Raw genomic sequence first — 19,117 nt, 5'->3', positions numbered from 1 at the left:
GGAATTCATTGCTCAATAATACACAAGCAGTTCACATTTAAACATTACAGCAGAGCTTGTCTTTGTAACTCAGAGGGTGCCTTGTTTGGGAAAGTAACAAACTTTATAAAGTAGATTATTTGGTGCTTCTGTTAAGAATCGTTCTTACCTTCACCGTTGCTGTTGTATTCAAAGCTTTGAAGAAGCTGTGGAAAAAAAATTAATATAGTTAAATGGTGTTACAATAGAGTTATCACCTTTCAAAATGATTAATGTCAATACATAATTCTTCTTTGTAACAGTAGATTCAGGCATGGCAACCAGAGCAGAAAATTGATGCATCGAATATTTTCTAACTGCTTATGAAAACAAAACTCTCACTTTTTGTCCTGCTAAGCAAACCTGAAGCACAGCTTTTAGATGGATGCACTGTTTTCAAGCAATCTGTTATTTTCATTGTACAAAGCAGCATCGAGGTATTGGATGAATAATGTTTTAAAGCATAAAGATGTCACTTTGTCTAATTTAACATTGATTTCCCACTGTAACGCTCATTGTTATTCCTAATGGTTTACAAATCCTACATCTCAACTGACTTGATTAGTATTTGGAGATTTCAAAATTTATTAATGGTTGCCTGTAAAAAATACATTTGCTGTTAACACAATAAAACACACCATTAAATTAAAACTGGGTTATATTTAAGCCAACCCTACATCAAAATATATTGTATAAGTGTGAAAGAACTCTTCACTCAATGGGCAGAATTTTGCAGAGGCAGCAGGGGTCCCACTGCCAGGCTTGCAAATGGGCTGGGGGTGGGGCTGTGGGGTGGGGGGTGTGAGGGGTGCGGGGGGGCCCTGCCTTGGTGAGTGGCGGGATCTGGGGCCGCATTCTGCTGACAACCGCTGGGGCTACCATCCTATCAAAGATGGCGGCCCGCACCCCCCACCCTCCACCTCCATCCCCACCCCCACCCCCACACCCACACCCAAAAGCTGCCGACCCAATCGGAGGGCACGTAGTTCAACAGCGCCACCGCTAGCAATGGCCATTACTAGGGCTGCACATGGAGAATGATAGTGGATCAATGGCTGTGCTCCCTCCAAGTTAGATAAGTATTGGAAGTGCCGGGGCCAATCCATGGGCCCACTCCCCCTCCCCCAGAGCCCACTGGGAGGTCACCACGGTTGACCTGGTGGTCTCCCCGTGCAGCAGCGCTTCCTCACACCCGCCCTGCTGGCACTGAAAGAGGCCCTTCATTGGCCACTGAAGTGGTTCTTTTGGGCTTCTGGTGGGCAGCTCACTTGCCACTCTTCACCACCACTGGCAAAATGGCATGGAGGCTGGGAGAAATCAGGCACCTCACCACCATCTCCCAAGCTTTCCAACCTCCCAGGCCACTGCCAATGGACCTAGAAAACTCCACTCAATTTGTCTAATTAACTCCGATGTTTGGCAGAAAGGAAAAAATAAATTACCTTCAAAGGAAAGGAGCAAACTCAATTTTGATCAGAGTGCTCTCTTGCTTTTCCCTAATTTCCTTTACTCCACTATTGGTAGCCATGCCTTTATAGCTGCCTGGGCCTTAAGCTTTTGAATTCCTCCCCTAAACCTCTCCACCTGTGTCTCCATCTTCAGATGCTCCTTAAAATCTGTCTCTTTGACGAAGCTTTTTGTCACTTATCCTATAATCTCCTTATGTGACAAAGTGTCAATATTTTTGTCTTAGGATGCTCCTTTGAAGTGCAATGTTTTACTACATTAAAGGTACTATATAACTGCAACTTGTTTTTGTTGCCTGAATTGGGCCATGTCAAGTTTAGGGAGATGCAGAATTGTTCAGTTTAGGGCTGACAAGGTGATCAATTGTGTAGCATAAGGGTCTGGCACATATAAGGTTAAAATGGGACTGAGTACAGTACTGCCCACACAGTGAGGTAAGAGAACACATGATCCACACCTGGAGGTCAGTCTAGTGTTGGACAGAGCCATGTGTACCAGCAAGCACGGAGACAGGTCCTAACTTGATCTCTTTACTGTATATATGTACGTAGCTCTCATAGTTAATAAGTACAGACAGTTAACCTACTTAAAACTACAAAGACTTCAATAGGATCTACTGAATGGTATTCAATGCCGTACAACAAGGCACGGGGGAGAAATTTCCCCCCCCGTTGGGGGGGGTTGTGCGGGGGCGGGTGTGAACCCGGTTGGGTCCGCGCCGCCATTTTATGTGGGCGGGGCCAATTAAGGCCCACCCAGTGTGACTCCCGCCTGGAAGTGCTGAGCACTCCCTGTGGGGGAGAGGCGTTCCCTGAGTCGGGGCCTGCGCACCTTCGCGCCTGTGTGCAAAAAAGCACAGAAATCTCCCTGAGACACAGCGGTATCTCAGGGAGATTAGTTTAAGGTTCAAAAAATTTAAATAAAGAAAAGAAAATATTTTAAGACATGTCCCCTCATGTGACAGTGTCACATGAGCTGGGACATGTCAAGGAACATTATGAAAAAATTTATTTAATTTATGAACCCTTCATGAAACCTCATCCCGCCCGTGGATGAGGTTCCATGAAAAATGCGAAGGCCGCCTGGGCTCTTCGCCTGTCCCCCGCTAACCTTAATGTTGGACGGGCAGCTCAGCTGATTGCCTTAATTAGTTTTTAAATGGCCTCAATAGGCCTTTGACAGTTTGGTGGATGCACAGCTGAGTTGGCTGCACGCCTGCCGAACTGAAAATCTAAATGATGCGCGATGACATCGGGACGCACGCTCAATGTCACCCAGTGTCATTTTATCCCTTGGCGAGTGGGCCCCACCCCCGCTCGCTGAGCCAAAAATTCTGGCCACTGTATATCATGTCAGTTCCACGCTGTCACGGTGATGGTGGGTGAATGGCTCTGTCCGTCTGGGGCTGCAACTACAGAAAAGTTTCTGCTAACTTTCTCAAAAAAACCATTGGCCAAGCGTGTGCTGTCAAAATATCACCAAGTTAGTGGCACTCACTGTCATATATGTTTAAATTGACCAGAAATATCGGGTGAGAAAGAAACAGTCGGTAAACTCGATTGCCAGGAATTGGTGGACCAATTGTGCTGCTCCATTTTTAGCTTCGCGAAAATGTCAGCCGAAACTCTATGTGAGTTTCCAGAAACTGCTGCTTTGCAGAGAGATTGTCTATTAAAGTTGCTGCAGTACTGTTTTTAAATGAGGAAATTTATGTTCCTGCAATGCTAGTCAACTCTCTCTAGCCTAAAAATGGAACAATTTATATTGTCAAGTCTCATTCCTACAGGTAGTAAATTGATGTCAGATGTTTTTAAAGATCAAAACCTAAATTTTTCTCTTACTTTTCCGGTCACTTCTTCTCTTTCTGTACCTATTTTGACTCTGAAGCACCTTCCTCTTCTATTGTTCCTCAGTTTCTTTCTCAATCCTTCAAACTCATTGGGCAAAATTTTCTGCCTGTCGGGCGGGTGGGCCCGACCCAATCTCCGGCGGGCGCGGAGCTGATCGCCGCCAGTGGCCACACCGCCATTTTATGTGGGCGGGCCAATTAAGGCCCACCCAGCGTGACATCCGCTGGGAAGTGCTATGCGCTTCCTGTGCGGGTGGGGGGATTCCCCAAAAGTGAGAGTGCGCTCTTTCGCGCATGCGCACGATACAGCGCACATCCCCCTGAGGCTAAGTGCAGCCTCAGGGAGATTGCTTCCACTTTTAAAACTATTAAAAATTGAAAATAGAAAAATCCCTTACATGTCCCCTCATGTGACAATGTCACATGAGATGGGACATGTTCATAATTTACAGAATAACTTTATTACAATTTTTAAAACCCAACATGAAACCTCATCCCGCCACTGGATGAAGTTTCATGTTTTTTCTGCTTCCCGCCGGGGCTCCTGGCCAACCCGCCAACCTTAAGGTTAGACGGGCAGGTCCTTTAATTGGTTAAATGATTCTGTCAATGGCCTCAATTGGCCATTGACAGGTCGGCGGGCCTGCAGCTGATTTCGCTGCGCCCCCGCCTTCCTGAAAATTTAAATGGGGCGGAGTGACGTCGGGGGTTCTGCCATTTTACACGTCGGCGAGCAGGCCCCGCCCCCTGCGGTAAAATTCTGCCCACTGGCTCAGGGGATACACTGTTGGTCCTGTTATCCACTAAAGTCCCAAATGCTCCATTGCCCTCTCTGTGCCATTATCAGCTCGCACTTCCATGGTAGCTATTTGATGGAGAAAAGCGTTAACTAATGGAGCACACAGTGGGATGTCCTGCACCAGCAAATTCTGGGCTGTTATCTGTCAGTAGCAACAACTAGGGGCAACAATACATTTGAGTGCCACATATTCACAATGATGGTAGAGAGATAGAAATGTGTCTCTTTCCTTTGCTATTGTTAGGGTGCCAGTTTTGAGAATGGAGGGAAAAGCGGAAAGATCTCATTCTCATCTCTGTCGGATTCATCGTGAATCCAGTTTACTCAGCAGGATAACAGGAGAATGGAGCACCTGGTTCTGAGGTGGCCTGAAGATACGTAGCTAGTGAGATTGGATCACTGGTGTTTTAAAATGCTCCAGTTGTTTGCCATTTCCATGTGGTGTTCACACTGTCCTGCAGCAGACCAGAAAATAGCTATTATGTACTGAATAGTGCAATAGTTCGTTGGGAAGGTGATCTGCTGAGGAGTGCATTTCCGAGTTGATTTTTGAGCCATATGGGTATTGAATGACCATATGTTATCAGAGGCAGCCAGCAATGAAGACAAACTGACGTCTGCTTCGAATGCTGTGTATTTCTGAGTGAACAGCTTATACGCCTACTAAAAGAAAACTGGGGTAGAAAGGGGTATTTTAAAAAAAATTTCATTCATGGGATGTGGGCATCGCTGGCTAGGCCAGCATTTATTGCCCATCCCTAAGTACCATTGTTCAGCAGGTATTTAAGAGTCAACCACAATGCTGTGGGTCTGGAGTCACATGGAGGCCAGACCAGGTAAGGACGGCAGCTTTCCTTCCCTAAAGGGCGTTAGTGAACCAGATGGGTATTTACAACAATCGGCAATGGTTTCATAGTCATCATCAGACTTTTAATTCCAGATTTTTATTGAATTCAAATTTCACCATCTGCTGTGGTGGGTTTCGAACCCAGGTTCCCAGAGTATTACCCTGGGTCTCCGGAATATCAGTCCAGTGACAACTATGCCACTGCCTCCCCCTGAATGACTCCAGGGTGAGCTCAACCCTGCCCTTTTGCGAGCCCCAGGTCCAGCTGGCCCGGCTGGAAGTACCTCGAAAAGTCCCTGTTCAGGGTTACCAGTAATGCCAACAGTGGATCCAGTGGATTCTACGGTGGCGAAGGCAGAGGAGCTACAACCTCGGAGGACCACAGCTGGCTGGTGCTGGGGGAGGATCCTCTGGGAAAAGGGTTTGTGTTCCCTTCAAACACATGTGGGGAGGGCAATGGGAAAAAACCTCGTGCTTCCCTTTTCTCCAGTCAAATATGGTCAAATCCTTGTTCTTGGTTCTTATCAAGACAACAGTGTGAATGGGTTGACACCACTCATGTCAACACCTCACTTGGTATGGACGTCCATTTAGTGCAAGGTGGACAGCTTTAAAGATTGCCTTAGCCAGAACTCCAACAACAAGATCATCCACTGTTGCTATGATTGGGAAATTTGGACGACTATAGTTGCCTGCACCACTTGGCATAGCACTTAGGTTTGAAAGGAAAATATTATTTATATGTAGATTAATGTACTCTATACACATTAATACAGTAATGAACTGTAGAGTCTGGGCTCTGTTGTTACTGCTGGTTATTCAACATTTTCTTAAATCCCTTACCTGGACTGCGGCTCATCCCTTAAGGGAAATGTTATTTGGGATATCTTCCAGCTTTGAGCTCCCAATGCATTGGGTGGGTGGGATAATGGTATTGTCACTGGACTGGTAATCCAGAGACCCAGGGTAATGCTCTGGGGACCTGGGTTCAAATCCCACCACAGCAGATGGTGAAATGTGAATTCAATAAAAATCTGGAATTTAAAGTCTGATGATGGCCATGAAACCATTGCTGATTATTGTAAAAACCAATCTGGTTCACTAATGCCCTTTAAGGAAGGAAATCTGCTGTCCTCATCTGGTCTGGCCTACATGTGACTCCAGACCCATAGCAATGTGGTTGACTCTTAAAAATGCCCTCTGAACAAGGGCAATTAGGGATGGGCAATAAATGCTGGCCTAGCCAGTGACACCCACATCCCATGGACAAATAAAAAAATGCACCTCAGAGGGCAGTGTGGCCATTACACAGTCCATCCAATTTTCCATCTTTTAATTTAAATTGATGGAAAATTAGGCTAATTGATTCATGGGAAAACATCCTCCACTCCCAATATATACTCCCAGTTTGCAAAGTCCTTGGCCAGAAGCACAGCAGCAGAAAATTTATCATACTTTCTATGTAATTAAGTGAAAAAGATTGGGTCCCATTTAAGCAAAGATTCAACAGAGTGTATGACATCCTTAGGATATTCCCAAGCGCTTAGCCAATTAAATACTATCAAAGTGCTGTTTTATAGGCAACAGTTACTTGCTGTTTGGTTCTACAAACAGCACTGAGGTAAATACCAAATTAATCTTGGCTGATGTTGCTTGAGGAATGAATGTTGATCAGGTGAAATCCCTGCTACCTTTTGAAAATGTGACATGCAATCTTTTATGAACACCTTTATGAAGCCTGGTTAGCATCTCACCCAAAAGACAGCACATCTGACATTGCAGCCTAGATTATGCGTTCAAGTGTGGGAGTTCTCACTCTGAGAGTGATGCACTATGGCAAGGTCACACTTCTAATCATCATGAACCTTTGGCGCACAACACAAGCTACAAATGACTGTTCCAGTAGACAAGTGCTCATTGCTTGATGTTAGTGATGGCTTTAACCCATTTAAGATAAACAAGTGAGCAAGTACAGACAAATATATTAGCCTCAGAGGGTTGTTTTGGACATAAAATCCTTACGTATTATCATTACTATTTGAAATTTGCAGTGACATTTACTGCCTCGGACTTATCTTCAAGGTTGTCAAAGGGATATATTTAGTATAAATGACAACACACTTGTAAAAGAGTATTAATTTTCCAATATCTCCTGCTCTTTTTTTGCAATCAGATAGAAGCATACTTATGATGGTGAGAGTCAGCCTCATGGGAATATAGTGTAAAAGGGGAAAAAACAATATAGAATCTGATGTAAAGTAGATTAAAGAGACTTCAGGATGAGCGACCTAAGTGGCCTATGAGTTTCAACTGGTTAGGTCTTTTCAGTGGTACTGGGATTAAATGAGCTGGTTTGGAACTGGTCCATAACCTAGTATCTGGCCTTAAAACAATTAGCATGTCACTTGGAACTGCTGTTATTTCTAAGAAACATGGGAACTTCCACCCTGAATAAACAAACTATGTCTGGAATGTATCTGCTTATTGCCCAGCTTCAGGCTACTCAGTGCAAGCTCCAACTCATCAACTGAGCATAATATTGCCACACTGAACCAACAGTTTAAATCGGCCAGGAAATATGACAGGTCCGAATCAAACCAGGACACTGATCACTTTCACAGTAGCGGAGTGACTCTAAGAATGATAGGTGGTATTTTGACACCAACTTTCCAAAAATATAATAAATTATTAGTCTGATGGTGCACAGATTTCGAATAGTAGAATAATTTACTTGTAGAAGGGTCTGAAGAAGGGTCACACGGACTCAAAACATTAACTCTGTTTCTCTCCCCACAGAGGCTGTCAGATCTGCTGAGTTTTCCCAGAATTTTCTATTTTTATTTCAGATTTCCAGCACCTGCAGTATTTTGCTTTTAATTTATTTGTGGGTCAGTTTAGCTCAGTTGACAGCACTCATGCCTCTGATTCAGAAGGTTTTGAGTTTAAGCTTACGTGTAGATGCTGGCATGGGGGCAGTGTAACTGGACTGGTAATCCAGAGGGCCAGACCAGTGCTCTAGGGCCATGGTTCAAATCTAACCATGGTGGGTGGTCAAATTTAAATTCAATTAATTAATCTGGAATTAAAAGCTATTCTCAGTAATGGTGACCATCATTGATTGTTGCAAAAACCCATCAGGTCAGGAATTCCCCTTAGGGAAGGGAATCTGCTCCCTTACCTGGTCTGGCCGACATATGACTGACTCCAGATCTAATGAAATATGGTTCACGCTTAACTGCCCTCTGAAACGGTGTTGCAAGTCACTCAGTTCAAGGGCAATTAGGGACGAGCAACAAATGCTGGCCTTGCCAGCGATGCCCACACCCCATGAAAGAATGAAGAAGGAAGCTGTGCTCTGGGAGTTGGGCTGACTCTTCAGTGCAGTACTGAAGACTGGGGCTGCTTTTATTCACTATGCATATCAATGATTTGGGCATAGGACAGGAGGAAACGATCTCCAAATTTGCAGATGATATTAAAAATATATGATACAGTAAACAACTCTGAAGGGACTGGAATGACATGCTGATAAAATGGACAAAAAAGTGGAAGATAGAATTCAATGTCAGTAAGTGTGGGATGATATGTTTTGGTTACAAAAAATATTTGACTGAGAAAAGGTTGGTTGATGTGAGCCTGAACCTCGAGTAATCCCAAATCTCTCTGCACTTCCACAACGTGGATACAAAATTGGCTGAGGTAGGAAACAGAGGGCAATGGTTAATGGGTACTTTTAGGGCTGGAAGAAGGTTTGTAGTGGAATTCCCCTAGGGGCTGGTATTGGGACTTTTGCTTTTCCTGATGTATATAAATGATCTAAATCTTGATGTACAGGGAACAATTTCAAAGTTTGTGGACGTCACAAAACTTGGGAGAATTGTAAACTGTGAGCAGGACAGTGTAGAGCTTCAAAAGGTCATTGACACATTGGTGGAGTGGGCAGATAGGTGGCAAATGAAGTTCGATGCAGAGAAGTGTGAGGTGATGCGCTTTGGTACAAAGAACTTGGAGAGACAGTATGAAATAAAGGATACTATTCTAAAGGGTGTGCAGGAGCAGAGAGGCCTGGGTGTATATGTACATAAGTCATTAAAGGTGGCAGGACAGGTAGAGAGAGTTGTTTCTAAAGCATACAGTATTCTACGCTTCATTAATAGGTGCATTGAGTATAAAAGCAGGGAGGTCTTGATGAACTTATATGACACGGGTTAGACTTCAACTGGAGTATTGTATACAGTTCTGGGTGCCACACTATAGGAAGGATGTGAATGCATTGGAGAAAGTGCAGAAGAGGTTTATGAGAATGGTTCCAGGGATGAGACACTTCAGTTATGAGGATAGATTGGAGAAGTTGGGGCTGTTTTCCTTGGAGAGGAGAAGGCTAAGAGGAGACTTGATAGAAGTTTTCAAAATCATGAGGGGTCTGGACAAAGCAGATAGGGAGAAACTGTTCCCACTTGTAAATGGATCAAGAACCTGTTTGCTGTTTGTGGCACTTTGCTACATGCACATTGCCTAGCATGTCTGCTTATGTAACAGTGACCACATTTCTTAAAGCCATTGGATATGAAGTGTTTTGGGATGCTCTGAAGACATGATAAGGTGCTATATAAATGTAAGTTCTTCTGTCTTATAAATTATAAGTGCAAAGGTTCTGTACTGAAATTAACAACAGAAAATGTAAATGCAAGATAAAGGCAAAGCATGAAGGTAACCGTACTGTCACACTCAGTATAAGTGTGAGGATTTCAGATGTTACGGACAATAAGATCGTACTTTGAAAGTGGCCACAAACTCTATTAAGGTGGCTGCAACAAGTGACTATGGACATTGAAACTGGAGCCAGTATTCAATTCTGTGACCAACATTTAGTTAAACATGGACCTGAATAAGGTGCTTCACAGCTACCTGTGAGGTTTAACCATCTCCATTTTTCCGGATGCAGCCGTGTTTGAGGAATATGAAATCTCTAGACTGCTGGCCTCTGGGTGCAATATTTGACAAAGGAGACTATTTGAGCTCAAGTTTGGACAGAGATAAGGGTGAACGACCATTGTCAACCACCATTGTATTGTGGTGGTCTGGACCCGCAGAAGTAGCCCTGTGGTCATGTGGCTGAAACTAACTTTCAGGGATTGCATTATAATACAGCCTGAACAATGGAAATCTGTGCGTGTGTGAGAAACATCTGAAGCACCAGGAAATATCTGAAACAGCTGAACTATCATAACTGAAAGTCTTCTAATGCAGTCAAAGTACTGTACTTGTTCCAGCTTTCATGTCCACCTGAGAACCAACCTCCCAGTTATTCATCTACACGAGGCTTCACAACTTCATGACAATCCTGTATTTCTAAAAGATCTTCACCCCAACTAAAGTATCAACTCAACTAAGAAGATATCAGGCCTGCGTCGACATAGAGACTGAGTTATAAATTCAATTTTTACCTTTACGATTCTAACTTCACCTGTATCTAATCTCTGTGCATGTGATAGTGCGAGTGAGATAAATGACTGAGATGTTGCATTCAAACATCCAGGGCAAATGTGTGATAATAAATAACCTCTTATTTTTAAAAATTCACCAAAAAGCCTGCTGCTGGAATTTATTTTAAATTAAGAAAAGTCAATCTGAGGGTAAGGAAATATACACTCCAACATTCTGATTACAGATTAGAAGGGACCACAAAAATCCTGTCTATAACAATACCCTATCCCAAAGTGAAACCTAGGAGCTCTTATAGTGTATATATTTGAAGCTAATAAAATCAGTGCTGCAATGATAGATGCCGTAAGAATGTAGTCAACAGCATAACCTGACATGTAAGATATGTTCTTACAAGATGCTTAGAGTTAATGCAGAGTAAGTCAGTAATTTTTGACTAATGGCCACAATCTTCCGGCCAATCTCACAAACCCTCTGGGACTCCTGAAGCTGAAGTCATGACTATCAATACTGGGCAAATATTAGTTATGAGATGCAGTACTGAATCACAATGATGTTAGCTGCATACCCTTTCATTGAGTGTATTTAAGACCGAGATAGATAGGTTGATCGGTAAGGGGATCAAAGGTTACGGGGAGAAGGCGGGAGAATGGGGTTGAAAAACTTATCAGCCATGACTGAATGGCGGAGCAGACTCAATGGGCCGAATGGTCTAATTTCTGCTCCTATGTTTTATGGTGTTATGGTCTCTAAGGCAATCACCTTGCACCAGAAACATTAAACAACAAGCAGCTTGTCTGTGCTTTCATCCTATACTGCAGTTACCAGAGCCAAGAATTTATTCATGCTATATCCAGTAGAAGATCCACCTCTATTGTATTCTTACACTTTGCGTTGTCGTTTAGTTCACTGTCAATGCTGCCATTGATGCAAATGATCTGTTATTGATATTCCTCAATCATTGTTGTATCTGACTGGCAACCTCTGATAAGATGCAGAAACGCTTTCAAATCAACTCCCAGAAATCAAGAGGTTCACACCAGAGCACAGAGACATGTAGTGCAAAAGCCCTATCTTAAAAATAAAGATTTTTAATTGCAAACAATTCTGATAGCTTGCTGTACCAACATTCATGTTTCAATGATTGAAAGTAGCCAGAAAGTTGTTTCTAATCATTAAAAATTAAAAGGGAGGGGTGGGGGGTTTGTTTGTGGGGGTCTGATGAGTTGCACCTCTTGTAGCTGTTTGAGGTCACGCACAGAGCTCTCTCTTCAGCACCTTCACAGGGATGAGAATAAGCTGTGCAAACATGAATGCTCTGTTCTGAAATGAAACCAAATCTGCACCCTTTAGAGTAGGATAAGTGTAACATGAATACACTGGCTTTGCCTTATCGCCCATATTCTTCTCTTCATTCTTTCCTCACATGTTTTTTTTCAACCCCAGGTTGTCTCTTACTGGGTCTTTATTCTTTTATCATTCTTGTTCCCTTTGTACCTTGTTGTCTCCCTTTCTCTCACTATCCCTGCTCACCCTCTCCCATTGTTGTCTCTTGCCATTTCCTGCTTTTTCTCTCCTAACATTCTGATTCTATCTTCAGGGCCCACCTGGCTTGATCTGAGCGAGTGAGTGCTGCTTATTGTGACTTTCTTTTACTTCCTCTTGCTGCTGAGTGAAAGGGAGCAAAAGAATCCAATAGAGATGGGATTTCCCCATCCCATTAATAAAATCATTGCACGAGTAATATGTCCTCTAAAAAATATCTAAAGACTTGATAGAAAGCAGAGAAAACAAAAGAAGTGGCAGTTTAGCAGCATTGTACAGGCAGGTGATTGCTATCATCAGAACAGCTCTCACCTCAGGTCACCACCAACTGCAGTTGAAGTGCATTAGGGACTTGGGCTGGCCAGAAATTACAGGCATGGATTACATCCAGTACAGGGTCCGTTCACAAATCGGATTTTCTTTCATTTTAAAAAACACTAGCTGTTTAGTAAAGCATCATGTTTCATAGAAAAATATGAATACATTTGAAATATAACTTCAATCATGTATGAAATATTATTTCAAAACCATTCAATTTAAATATGAAATGAAATGCTAGTCTGTATTTTTCTCCGTTAAGCAAAAAGAAATGTTAATTTTTCTTTTGAGTTAATAGCCCAGCAACAAAATGAAGAAATATGTGGTTTCAAAAAATGTGAGTACTGAGAATATAAATCTGTTGATTGTAACAAAAAAAAAGTAGGGATTTTGATTTACCTGCAGCAACGAGTTTGCAAGCAGTTATCAAGCCTCAACTGCTAGAAATGCTTAGATAAGAGCAAAGAACTGCGGATGCTGGAAATCCAAACAAAAACAAAAACAAAAATACCCGGAAAAACTCAGCAGGTCTGGCAGCATCGGTGGAGAGGAGCACAGTTGACATTTCGAGTCCTCATGACTCTTCAACAGAACTAAGTAAAAATAGGAAAGGGTGAAATATAAATAATATATATTATTATATATATAATATTCCTTAAACCAGCTTATATTTCACCCCTTTCCTATTTTTACTTAGTTCTGTTGAAGGGTCATGAGAACTCGAAATGTCAACTGTGTCCTTCTCCGCCGATGCTGCCAGACCTGCTGAGTTTTTCCAGGTATTTTTGTTTTTGTTTTTGTGCTAGAAATGCTTGCTAAGCTAGCTGCTATTCCATAATATTTTACATCAATTTGTGCACAAACATTGATTGTCATTACATGAACTATTGTGTCCATGCTCTGGTACCCAAATTGAGAGGTGTGCTTGTTTACTAATATTGTACAATCTGCTCTCCTCAAAGGGCAAGAAATACCCAGTTGCCCACCAGCTTAGCACCAATTGTCTTTACAGTGTGTGTTTTTCCCCCAATACCTTCTCATATAAATGGTTCAACGATGGTTACTATCAGTAGCTAAATGGTTCAATGATGGTTACTATCAGTAGCTAAATGGTTCAACGATGGTTACTATCAGTAGCTAAATGGTTCAACGATGGTTACTATCAGTAGCTAAATGGTTCAACGATGGTTACTATCAGTAGCTAAATGGTTCAACGATGGTTACTATCAGTAGCTAAATGGTTCAACGATGGTTACTATCAGTAGCTAAATGGTTCAATGATGGTTACTATCAGTAGCTAAATGGTTCAATGATGGTTACTATCAGTAGCTAAATGGTTCAATGATGGTTACTATCAGTAGCTAAATGGTTCAATGATGGTTACTATCAGTAGCTAAATGGTTCAATGATGGTTACTATCAGTAGCTAAATGGTTCAATGATGGTTACTATCAGTAGCTAAATGGTTCAATGATGGTTACTATCAGTTGTCTGAGGTCTCCAGATGTTGAAAGCTGTGTCTTCATTCTATGTAACATTTCTGTTGGTGTATAGTCCAAGTTAACACTGTTTACGGTAAATTGTTTAAATATAAATGATGGCATGTCTCCACGTCAATAAAAATTGTGGTAACTATCACACTGTATGAACACCTTTGATGGTCTAAAGTGTTGTTCTCGTTTGTTTAGAAAATATGATGCAGAGCGAAGCAGTAAGACGGGCATAATATGTGTACATGAGAACTGGAATCAGTTCACAAAGGTTAAAATGGGAAACTGCTATTTTGTTTCTCAGTAAACACTCTTTGGATAAATGGGTTGAACTTTGTTTCTCCTTAGTATATAGTGTCAAATTATATTTATTTTTATTTATTGCTGAAAAAAAGGACTTTTTTGGTTGAAGCTTTTCATCTTATACTCTTCAGGGCAATTTGCAAGAAAATACCAAAGTCAGGGGAAACAACGTACCAAACAGCATGTCCCTTCCACTGCTCGCAATGGGCAAGGTATGGATCATACCCAACCAGCCCATGCTTGCGACACTCAAAACACAGTGTCCAACATTAGATGTGATTCTGTGATTGGACAACATTTGCTAAATAATCCCGTGTGCTAAGAATTACGCTGACACCCAATTCGACATTGTCAGTCAGGCTTGCAGTGTGGTGAAGGTACAAACATACGAATTAGGAGCAGGAGTAGGCCACTCGGCCCCTCGAGCCTGCTCCGCCATTCAATAAGATCATGGCTGATCTGATTGTAACCTCAACCCCACATTCCCGCCTACCCCTGATAGCCTGTCACCTCCATGTTAATCAAGAATCTATCTATCTCGGCCTTAAAATATTCAAAGACTCTGCTTCCACCACCTTTTGAGGAAGAGAGTTCCAAAGACTCACTACTCTCAAAGAAAGAATTTCTCCTCATCTCTGTATTAAATGAGTGACCCCTTATTTTTCAACAGTGACCCATAGTTCTAGATTCCCCCACAAGAGGAAACATCCTTTCCACATCCACCCTGTCAAGACTCCTCAGGATCTTAAAGGTTTCAATTAAGTCACCTCTTACTCTTCTAAATTCCAGTGGATACAAGCCTAACCTGTCCAACCTTTCCTCATAAGACAACCCGCCCATTCCTGGTATAATCTAGTAAACCTTCCCTAAACTGCTTCTAACGCATTTACATCTTTCTTTAAATAAGGACGCCAATGCTGTACACAATACTCCAGAAGTGGTCTCACCAATGCCCGGTACAACTGAAGCATAATCTCCCTACTTTTGTAATCAATTCCCCTCACAATAAATTCTATTAGCTTTCCTAATTACCTGCATATTAACCTTTTGTGATTCATGCACTAAGACACCCAGATCCCTCTGAATCTCAGAGCTCTGCAATCTCTCACCATTTAGATAATAAGCTTCCTTTTTATTCTTCCTACCAAAATGAACAATTTCACATTTTCCCACATCATATTTCATTTGCCAGATCTTTGCCCACTCATTTAGCCTATCTATGTCACTTTGTAGTCTCCTTACATCCTCTTCGCAATGTACTTTCCTACCTATCTTTGTGTCGTCAGCAAATTTAGCAACCAAGGAAGCTACATATATTAATATACAGGGCCCTGTTCTTTGCAGACAGAAAGAACATGGACACACATTGTGCCTGTTTCAGCTAAACAAAATAAGTGACAGCCATTCGCTGGTTCATTTCCCAAGGCAATGTCTTGACCAGAGTCAAGCTGCCTGGTTTAAATTTCAAACAATGCTAGGCAGTTAACTGTCCATCACCATCAACTGGTGCACTCTCCATAGCAATGCCTCTACTGGAGTTTGCCTGCCAACCAATCAGCACTCTCTTATAAAGTATGAATATGTTGTTTCCCCTGACTTTGGTATTTTTTTGTGAATTGCCCTGAGTGCAAGACGAAAAGCTTTGACAAAAACAAGGTTTCTTTTTTCAGCAACACTTAAGTTCTGTACCACCAAATTACTATTTACCTATATTTGCAGATTATGTGAGCTTTAAGCACCCAGGAAAACTTGTGCAAACTAATGACTGCAGCTAGGAAATGGATATACATCTTCCTTTTGATGTCAAGCCAATTCTTTTGAGCCAGTCACACAAAAAACATGGTAACAGTTTTCACATCTTTATAGACAATGGGATAATGGTGGGCAATAATTTTTCTCCTTTGAATTTCCCCCAATTACTTTCACACATCTGGAAATTACATATTTGAATGTCAAAGCTACATAACACTTTGAAATACTCAAGTACCACAAGTGCTCTTTTTTACTCTTATCAAAAAGAGTTTCCCATTTCTCCAGGCATTTTGTATTTACCAAAGAAAGCAGTCTCCATCTTAGACTCCTGCCACTTGAAATGATAGAAATAGAAGACAGAAATTCCTATGTTTGTCATAACTGTCATTAGAAGCAGGCACACATCATGTTATTGATAAAGAATAATCACAGATAAAATGACTAAGCATTGGCAATGAAGGAGCAACAATGGTTGTGATTGAGAGTTGTAAAGGGATATAAATAATGATAGGCTTACTTTCTAACCTAGGTTGGTACAGGACTGGTACTGTACTGAAGAATCATTGCCTAGCTTTAGGGTAGGTGGTTTGTATTGCATGGGCAGGTTCCAGACCTAGATATATGATGATGCCTCCCACAAGCTGTGTCTTAGGAATAACTTATCTGAACTACATTCTGCAATGGAACATGTCACAACATCAGTTTTATTTGCAGTGGAGACCTTGGTGAAGCATGTTAGGCACAATGGGAACATCAGATTGAATGTTGTCACTATTGGAATGGAGACTCTGGAGTCCAAATTTCAAGAGGTAAACACAACGAGCCTTAACCTGTTAAACACAGCCACAAGGAAGAGTCTCCAAGAAGTCACAAATGTCTGCTGCTCGAGGCTTAGACAGATTGGTGGAGAATATGCTTGACAATGGCACATATTGTATTAGACAAGGTTAGCCTTTTGAAACTCATGTTCATGTTAATTCTGCAACAATTTTTAACCCTGAACAAGTTAACAGTTGTTATTTCTGAAAATACTGAGCCCACTATTACTGCAACAATGCTTAGTCTGGCGCTGATGTGGGTACATCTTCGCTAGTCACAGATAAAAATAGATGGCCTTCTATATTTTTTTCAATTCTACAGCTGGCTACATAACCACCCAACAATGCAACTCCTTGTATTGGAGAACACTTAGTAATGGAGATCACTCACAACCAGCATAGAGAATTTAGTGATACATAAAGAAAACAAATAAAAAGACACATTAGACAGCTATGCCATTATCATTACACAATTGATTTTTTTACTACATTTTGCAGTCTGTAATGTTTTCACCCATGTTCATTGGTCTGTTTGTATGTTAGTAAACAATATATCTTGAAAACTAATGGGTAGATTTCAATGAAACCTGATACACAGATAGGGTATGTTCCACGGAACAGCCGATTAGTTTTTGGCAAAGATGCGGATTTTGATCCTGGCATTTTAAAAATGATCCATTGACATTGGGAGATAGGGTGAATTGACATTTTTAAAGAATGTTGTGGGTTGTTTTATTTTGAATGTTTGAATTATTGATTGTTTTAGAATTTTGTGGGTTGTCTCAATTGCTGTGGTGCAATTCGTCACAGCTGTCAAAATGTGAGCAGAGTTTTCAGAACAGGTTGTTGGATGTGGATTGGCCTGAACTCTCCTCAGTGAAGTGGAAGCTCTTAATAGAAAGGTATCTTTTTTCAGCTTTGTAGTTACAGTACATCAACCAGCTAGGGAACAGCCTCAAGGAAGAGTTGTATAATTGTAATAATATTGAGTTAACATAGACTGGCAGAAGTATGCACTCTCCTGACTGCCCTCTTCACTTGTTCTTTCTTTGTTCAGAACACTGTCAGTTGTTCAGGGGTAAACAAAGTCCTTGACTAAAGAGATGCCCTCTGTGGGTGTTGATAGGCTCTTGCAGGATTAAAGATAACATTGATGATCGTCACAGACATTGTCTTTGCATGGCCGTTGGCTGACTGCAATCATGGAGTATGTGACACACCTAAGTCTCTACAGTGAGCCTGAGGCTACCATTGCTAAATGATGAACACTATTTTAGCACAACTGTTTCCTGGGTGTATCCACTATGAATCATGAATCTGCTATGGCTTCTCTGCACCTGAGTGACCATCTCACCTTTCTCCCTCTTCACTGTAACATATTCATCAAGGCCCATTACAATAACTGTGGCAATCCTTCCTGGATATTATTCACTTCTATTACTGCTGTGGTATTCCTTTGAAAGCTTCTTGTTCATTAAGCTCATTAATGGAAGGTCTGACCAGGAGTAAAAGATTCACCATTTGGGTTAACTAGACAGCTGCAGAATGCTACACAGCAATAATTACCTTATCACAGCCTTAATTAGCTTTTTGTTGCACTTTACACTAATGTCCATTAATCCTTTTTCTGGAGTGGTAAGAATCCTCAGAGCAGTACTAAACATAAACAGATGCTCCAATAATACTTCCCACAGAAATTAGACCTCTATTTATTCATATTTCCTTTCTCAATAACATTTCCAAATTCGGGAAATAATAGCTTTGCTCTATTCTCGAAATGAAGGCTGGTTAATTGGAATCAAATATTCATTGGCTATTAGAAAATGACAACTTAGAGGTCATAAACTAAGAAACATGGGACAGAATTAACAGGAATAAAATAACAAACCAAACAGAGACAGAAATAGCAACAGCATTAGCCTTTGTTTACACCTTGTGCCAAAGTGATTCCTGGTTTTCACAATCTCTTGGTAAAAGCACACCTAATTCTCATTTATTATTACACAGTTCTTACAACCTAGGTCAATTGAAGATTAAAAAATGTAACAACATGACTGGCTGAAAAGTCATGATATTCCTTTGGCATTGGTCCCAGAAATAACTGAAGAATATAAATAAAGCGGGATTAATGGATACTAACCTTTCCAACTGCTCTAATGTGGACCAGAAAGAAAGGTGAAGAAACTAACTGCAGACTCTCAGCATGGAGCCACTCCTGTAACAATACAGCATTGAACCCATGTCCTGTCCCAAAGATAGTTTCCAGACATGGTTGGTAAACTTGGTTATAAATGTCATCCGGCTGATAAATATCTAGTCCCGCTGTCAGAAAGAGATAAACTAAATTATTCTACTCCGCTTTAGTTTGAGGCATTCAGATTTAACTAAAATGCCATCTGAAGAAACAGGGAAATGAAGTCCACAAACATTTCTGTATGATACATTCAAGAACTCAGTTAGTACACTT

General features: G+C 41.3%; 1 protein-coding gene across 8 annotated transcripts in view; it reads right to left on the bottom strand.

Moving 5' to 3' along the window:
- The window catches only part of sema6d (semaphorin 6D), a 287,153-nt gene that overhangs the window by 112,899 nt on the left and 155,137 nt on the right, over positions 1–19,117 (bottom strand). For 7 of the 8 annotated variants that reach the window (XM_078529935.1, XM_078529931.1, XM_078529934.1 and 4 more), the window contains one exon: positions 149–185. Coding sequence is in view for 3 of the 8 variants with exons in the window: in XM_078529931.1 (XP_078386057.1) it covers positions 149–185 (37 nt within the window). In the remaining 5 variants the exon portion in view is untranslated. Of the gene's footprint in view, positions 1–148; positions 186–18,790; positions 18,948–19,117 lie in introns of those variants that run through there. The other variant, XM_078529942.1, reaches the window with a different exon arrangement.

This window comes from Cetorhinus maximus, chromosome 26 (genome assembly GCF_964194155.1).
Source record: "Cetorhinus maximus chromosome 26, sCetMax3.hap1.1, whole genome shotgun sequence".
In the NCBI taxonomy this organism is placed as follows: domain Eukaryota; kingdom Metazoa; phylum Chordata; class Chondrichthyes; order Lamniformes; family Cetorhinidae; genus Cetorhinus; species Cetorhinus maximus.
Note: the sequence above shows the minus strand (reverse complement) of the source record. Positions and strands in the feature narration are given on the sequence as shown.